Raw genomic sequence first — 7675 nt, forward strand, 5'->3', positions numbered from 1 at the left:
TGTCAAGCCGTTTTACTTCTCCTTAAAATGTAGATGGCGCAAGAAAAGCCTCAAACGATTTTTTTTTGCTTGTACTTTAAAGTACTTGAAAAAGCCAAATATAAAGTCATGGGTAGAAAGGCAGCAGTTTAGGTTATATATATCTGACACACACACACACACACACACACACACACACACACACACACACACACACACACACACACACACACACACACACACACACACACACACACACACACACACACACACACACACACACACACACACACACACACACACACACACGGATTTATGTGTATGGTGTATGTGATTTTGTCATGTCTGCACCGCCGTGCTGGAGGTAAAGGGCAAAGCCATAATGCAAAGAGCAATGTTGAAAGATTTCCAGGCTTACGCGGCTCGGATACTTCTCCGCCGCATATACAGATAGATTTGTGGATTCGAATGGTCCTTTGAAACGCGCATGGTAGCAAGGTCATAGGCAGAGTTGACAATGGAATGCAAATTCAGTGGTCGTAGGTTCGGCTATCATAGCCGGTATCCTAACTGAGCCCTTTTTTAAAACTTGGTAACGATTGTCAGTAATCTGAATGGATTGTTTTATTGCGGTAACGATATCCACGAACGCAAGTGAGTTCTGTCTTTAGTGCTGGTGGTGATTTCCAATAACTTGGATAGGAGAATGAAGAGATGGGGAAAAGGTGTGTTCGATTGAGATATGATATGATGATATGCGTGTTCCACCTGTGGCTGGTAGGGTGAGAGGAGGTGGCTTTTGATTGACTGATTGACAGATTAGTATTAAAGGCTTGTTTCTAGGATCCGTTCTCTCATTTTTTATAGTTTCACAAACAAAAGCAGGTATTTGAAAGCAAGAGAATAGCTGACTGTTTTTTATTCTTTGTCCATTTTCCGTGACCATCTGCCTGTGTGCCTTTCTCCTCCCGCCCTTGGCTGGCCACCTCGAGAGTGCATAAAGCAGATGCAGTAAATCGGGGTGATTATGGCTGAATCAGAAAGAATAGATATTTTGCTTGTGAATGTCTGTTGGCGAGGCTTCGAGCCGAAAAGATCGCGAGTTCCGTTGGCAGCTGGATAGTTTCGGAAGGAACCTTAACGGATCCTACGACAAAAAATCTGAGGTTGAGTGGAATTGAATTTTAATGTAAGACTGGACGACTCTTGTAGGAAGTAATAATCCATTGTGACATTGGCTTTGATCGAGGCATTCCGCCCGTAACGGCCGCGGCCACATCACGCGCCCCGCCCACCCCGCGGGTCGGTGTCCTCTTGCTGATGCTGGCGGCGGTGATTTAGGGTTTGCCGATCGTGGTTTTTGGTTATTGATGGTGGTCGCGGGGGGTTCATGGTGCGGGCGGTCGCTAATGTGGTTTTCGCGGAGTTAATGGTGACATATGTCGCGGCAGAAGGTGAATGGTCGTTAGCCAAGAGACAGCGAGCTGCTATGATTGCAGTGTAGCGGTAGATGTGGCTGGGTTGAAGTTAAGAAGAAAGTTGGGTTGATTTACGCTGTAAGAAGGCCAATGTTGTTTTGCTCTGAAGCTGTTCCTTATGCATCAGTGACATCGTTTACCTCTGCCCTTTTCCGCCGTGGGAGGGGAATGGCTAGAGTTGGAGCCTATGCCCGGCACTGTTCGGTTTCACCCCCCCCCCCTCCTCTCACACAAATTCACCCGAACGGCCAGTGTGTAGCACACGATTTGTTGAGTCAGGCGTGAGGACAGCTGCAGGGATGCACAACAGCAACCGACTACAGTTTTTCATGCCCATGCGGCGACGGTTGAACAGGAGCAGTCAGTGTTCAATGTCCACGGCTTGATTTCCCAGTACAGTCTAGGGCAAATATATTGTGGGAAATATTTGAAGTTTTAAATATAGAGATAGTGATATTAATACTACGGGGACAACGTTCGTGCATTTGGATAGCTTGTTGCTAAAACATTTTGTTTTTTTCCTTATCGTCTGTTTGTGATGTCTAGGGGCCACAAGCACGTACGTTCTGCTTGCAGCTTTTCTGGGATAAAACGAGACGCTTGTTGGTTTTGTCGATCGCAGCGCGAGAGTTATTGAGTGTAAGCGCAGGGCTTATTAGGTTGTGCGCAATCATTATGTAGTTGAGATGCCCGGGCCAGCCAGTAACCGGCTTCATTATGTATAATGTGCAACTGGCGACCTGCTGACTCATACGTTCCACTCGGGAGGCCGGCGCTGTCGGGCGGCCTCGGCGCTCTCCTGCATTACGCGCAACCCGCCCCTGCTGGGCGGACTTCTGCGCTCTTGGGGGGATGGTTCTGTTGATGATATTGTCCTGACTCGGGAGTATTTATGATGTTATTAGTGGATTTAAGGCAAAGATAACGTAGTGAATTAGATACCTGTTAAGATTGAAGCACTGCGGCCAATTGTGGATTCAATTAGACCTCGGAACACTCATATGGGAGCCGCTTTTGGGCGGAAGGACGTTTGCATAGATGTGTTTGTCGAGTATATGAAATAAGTGGACATGATTCCAACATGTCCACAACATTATCATAATTCCCTCCGTAGAGTGCTTATTTTACAAGCATGCTTTCGTTTTTCCTTAATGTATTAGTTTTGTCATTAGCCGACGGGGAGTGGCGCTCGCCTTCCACGCGGGAGATGGGAGTGGCAGCCGGTCCCGTCCTCGTGGCGGTGGTGCCTCGAGAGTGCCATTGCAGTGCCGACACACAACCTCCTCTCGTCCCGTGATGGGGCTCGGTGCCAGCGGCCTAGGGAGGCGCTTCTGGGGCTGTTGTCTTCGCCTTGTGATGGAGGACTTGGGCCAGAGAAAGAGAGGGGGGTTGGAGGTACGGGATAATGAAAGAGAGAGTAAGGAAGAGGAGAAAGGGGGAAAGATGATTAAGAGGGGCATGGGTAAGGGTGGTTAAGATAGGATAATAGTAGGCAATTAAATAAACAAGGACGTGGAGAATGACAAAAGAAAATAACAAAAAGGGGACGTATTTGGGAAATGATTCAGAACTAACTTTCGTTCACCCCTTTTAGTCACGTCCGAGCGCGTCCGTGCGCAGGGAGACAAACATGGTATATTATCTAAGAGATACAGCGATGGAGAAGATAACTCGAATCGTGCTTCGTGTTTGTCGGGAGGCCGGAGAAAGCCGACGCTAATAGTGGGGTTCCGCGCCTTGTCGGATAGCTGGTCGTGCCGGATAGCCGATCGTCCGGGAGCCGCGTCTAAAGGAACATCGCTGGGAGAGGGGGGAAGAGGAGGGGGAGGTAAAGGGGGACACCGAAGTTGATTAGGGTCACGGGGGGGGGGGGTACTAATGAACAGGTGCTTCGGTAGCCGCCGCTTGAGAGGGAGCCTTAGTCGATATTTTTTTATTTGCTGTATTTGTTCGATATAGATATTTCTTTGTTTATTTCTTCGTATTCATCGATTATTGGTATTCAAGAGGCCGTTTTGGTGACAGTGTTTGTTAAATCCATTCAAGGTTAGTCTTCATTGCTAACTCGGTTCCATTAAGATGTTTTTTTTCCTTCATGTAAAATTACCCACATATTCTTCACCGCGTGTTCCTCTCCGCCCCGATTTTGAGGGGTTGGTGTTGAGTATGAAAGGCTTAACATACATAATTGCTTCGAGCATTTTGTGACATTAGCCATATACCACCGTCCTTGTAAAGTAGCCTCGATTGTTTGCGACGAGAAGGGGGTAAGAGAAAGAATGAGAGGCTAAAGGTGGAGAAGAGGAGGGAGATGGGGGGGCGAGCGGGAGCGAGGAGGAGAGTTAAGAGGGAGAGAGGCAGTAAGAAAAAGAGTGTCTGTGTGAGAGTAAATGTGTATGATATTATTATTATGCTGATGGATGCCTGTCGAAAAGCCAGGAGGATTATGTTCGGCTTTCCGGTAATTAGGGAAGATTAGCGCAATGTTGTGAGGGAAGTAAAATCATCGGCCTGCGGTGCTTTTTAAACGAGTATTCAAGCGCTTGTATGAAAGGTGTGCATCTCGCTAATGGAATAAGTTTGATGATTTAAGGACATGTTAATGGACGGTCGGTCAGTCTGGTAAACTGGTTCAGCGATGAAAGCAAAATTTCAGCTCGGCCCTCATCCCCTCCCTGCTCCCTCTCCCCTGCAATAGCCAGTTGAAGTTGGCAGAGTCGTGAGATAAGCCTTGGAGAAGGCAAGAGGCCCACATTCTGGTTCGCAACGGAAGGTCGTTATGCGCCGCTCCCTCTTGCCTTTGAGAACAAGGTCGTGCAAGAGAGCCCTTTCATCGCATTCGTCTGAAAGCTATGCGTGTTTCCATTTGTGATGTCGAATGTCAAGTAGAAGCGTAACAGTTTGTGCATGGTGATGGCTAACAGAAGTGCAAAATTCGGTAAATTTGACATGATCGAGCGCGCGGGCGGATGGTGTGTTATGCCTCTGTCGTTTCCATGCGTCCAAGATCCCCATGAATCAATATCCGGTGACATTACTGTGGGCAGTGAGCATGGTAGACAGTGTAGGGAAGGGCGGCGGCCAGCACCTGGTTAATAACGATTTTCTTAAACTCGTGATCTGATGGGATAATCCTGGGGGGACAGTCTGATGGTTTAATCTTAGGGGACAGTCTAATAGGACGGTGGAATGGGTCAGTCTGACCTGACGGTCTGAGGCGACTGTTTAAAAGGACGTTTTCATGATCTGATCTGAGGAAACAAATTTGGCAGAATTGCACGGACCGGTCTGTGAGGAAACTGTCTGTCAGGGTCCGCTGGTCCATCACGGTCGTCATCATGGCCCTCGTGGGCCAGTGTGATTGTCTGGTTCTCTCGTTAATTGCGTGTACGTTTTAGTTCTGTCCTCTCGGCCTAATGGCTTTCGAAATAGAATTGGGTTGAGTTCGCCCGTCTGATTGATTAACACTTGGAAGTGTAATTGGTGCTCGGGTCGTTTTGTCGGCGTGATTATTCCCAGAGACGTTATTCTGTTGGAGCCAGATAATCGTTATTATTTCTTTTTGTTCTTTTTGTTTGGTCGGAAGCCTAGAACTATTTCAAGGTTGTGCCATTTAGTGATATTACGAAGGCTTACATGATGATTTATTCATGATGATTTGTTTTTTGCTTTATTGGGCTTCATGTGGTGACATTTCAGATATTGTGTGTGTGTGTGTGTGTGTGTGTGTGTGTGTGTATGTATGTATGTATGTATGTATGTATGTATGTATGTATGTATGTATGTATGTATGTATGTATGTATGTATGTATGTATGTATATATATATATATATATATATATATATATATATATATATATATATATATGTAAAAGACAGTTAAGGTTCACCGGGTATAGATCTCCGGGTGCCGAGGCCGGTTCACGGGCATCCGGTTGCCATGGAAACGACATTCCTGGTCGCCGTGTCCTTCCGCGAGTCCTCAAATGTTCAAGATATTTTTGGTTGTCTTGGAGATCAGCTTCGGAGAGGAGGCTTTTTCGGTCTGTGCCTTCTTCGTGTTGTGTTCCGGAGTTTGACACGAGGATATTGCATGATAGGAAGATTTTTTGTATTGGCGTTCTTATTTTAACCGTTGTATCATCTTCATTATCTTCATTATCTTCATCTTCATCATCATCTTCATCTTCATCAGTCACGATTTTAGTTATTGTCATTGTCTTAGACTGGTGGTATTACTATAGTCGTGATCATCAAAGCTTTTACTGATATTAGCGCTGCTGTTCCTATGGATTTCCACAATGAAACTCCATTTTTCTCGGGAGCACTTATTGTATGTCAGGCCATCATATTGAGAACCAACCAGTCGTCGAGTAAAATGAACCACGCTGTGAACCTAGTCTCCGATGAAGTCCTTTCGACTGTTTAAGAAGGATTATCAATGTGTGATTTTATTTTCCAGAATCGAGTTCTATATTTGAAAATAGGAAACGAAACGTAACGAACATGATGTGATACTGTCGAGAACAAGACTGAAAACATTACACATGGTTGTAAAGTTGGTCAGTTGTGACAGACAGTGACCGCGTGGTTGTGCCCGAAGCGGAGTGTGGTCACCCTGGAGTGCGAGGTGGGCCAACGAGCAGGTTGTGACGCCAGCCCCCAAGCAGGGCCATCCAGAGGCAGCCGTGTGGCCCTCTGGCACTAAATATATGGCTTGTTTACACTTCCATAAACAAACGTCATATCGTAGTGTTGCTTTTTTACGTAGTGTCGATTGTGCGTAACGTTGTAGAACTTAGGTGCTATTTACTTGGGACTTCACCTGTGGGCGAGGCGTTGAGGAAGGAGTGCCGGCGCGACCTCGCTACGGGGCCATGTCGCGGTCGGCGTCTGTGTCGGTTCCCCGGCGGGAGCTGTACGTGGTCCCGGAGCGGCGCACCTCCCTGGAACTGGAGGACGCCCCGCGCCTCATGCATGACCAGCAGCGGGAGTACGACTCGTGGCCGTGCGACTCCTTCTTCCTGCTCCCCGACGCCGTGCTTACCATGGACGCCGGAACATTCCGTGCCGACCTCATGTCCTTGGACCCGGCGCTGTCCGCGTCGTTGCCGGACTGGGACCTGCCGGGGCTGACGGGCCGCTCCGCCTCTCCCGCGCGCGAGTCCTCGCACAAACCTCGCTCCCCGCACGCCCACGTGGCCCCGCGGGCGGACCGTCGCTCCCTAACGCTGCTCGACCATCACGAGGGACTCACCGTCCACACCGCCGGCCAAGGCACCGTCCTCATAGGTAGGTCTATGTGGGCGGGCTGGGTTCATCTGTGGGATTCCTTTTATTGCTTGCCCTATTGATAGGAAGTCTGAATGTAAGCTTATCTTTTTTTCGAACCCCAAAGGTTCGGTGACCGTGATAAGGAACAGAGGTAATGTGTCAGTTTTACGGAGAAAGAGTTTTTACTTGTATTGGAATGTATATTCAGGTAAGTTACAGAGTGTGAGAAATATCTGGTTGCTGACACACAGTTCAATATACGGTGTCGTTTTCACAAGACCGCACGTGGTACAATGCAGAGGCCCAGAATATACAAGGTAAGTTTCCTTGGAATATTATGTAGGATGTCATTATTTAGATTTGAGAAATTTAAAGTCCATATATTTTTCATAATAATACACAGGAAAATATACTCGACGAATGCGCTGTAAGATAAGAAATTCTGATCTTTTATCAGTTTCTATGGATATATAACCGCAGGCTTGAAGAGTTAGATAATTGATATGGTATTCATTGCAACACTTACTTTAATCAGTGACTTGCACTTAAATCGTTGCACTGTCGAAGGTTCCGAGATATTGACGGAGATTGGCCGCGTCCATAATTCTCGTCCGCCAGGTTTGTGTTGCATGCATTAGCCCAGACAGCGACGAGGCCCGGAGAGAGCGATGCCAGCCGTTGCCTCAGCCGCGTTACGTAAAGAGGCGCGGGAACAAGAACGGACAGGGAATGCTAGGCTTGATTTGCATGGAAACCGAATCTAAAGTAAAACTATATAGGCAATTCTTGGGTCTCGCAGTTAGGTCATGCCAAAAGGTATTATATTTCCTTTTCCTCTTAACGATTGGGATGAATAATTCTTCCGTTGATGTGTCTGCTTACCCTCCCCTCTCCTTTCTCTCTCTCTTCTCTCTACTTGCATTTCTTCCTTTTCTCTCTCTCTC

The 7675-nt window shown here is 47.2% G+C and overlaps 1 protein-coding gene across 1 annotated transcript in view; it reads left to right on the top strand.

Annotated features, from left to right (window-relative positions):
* Positions 1-6811, top strand: part of LOC119577561 — a 53254-nt gene extending 46443 nt beyond the window's left edge. The window contains exon 2 of the mRNA XM_037925146.1: positions 5920-6811. Coding sequence (XP_037781074.1) covers positions 6335-6811 — 477 coding nt within the window. The 5' untranslated portion in view covers positions 5920-6334. The remainder of the gene's footprint in view (positions 1-5919) is intronic.
* The last annotated feature ends 864 nt before the right edge of the window (positions 6812-7675 follow it).

Source organism: Penaeus monodon, chromosome 10 (genome assembly GCF_015228065.2).
Source record: "Penaeus monodon isolate SGIC_2016 chromosome 10, NSTDA_Pmon_1, whole genome shotgun sequence".
Classification (NCBI taxonomy): Eukaryota; Metazoa; Arthropoda; class Malacostraca; order Decapoda; family Penaeidae; genus Penaeus; species Penaeus monodon.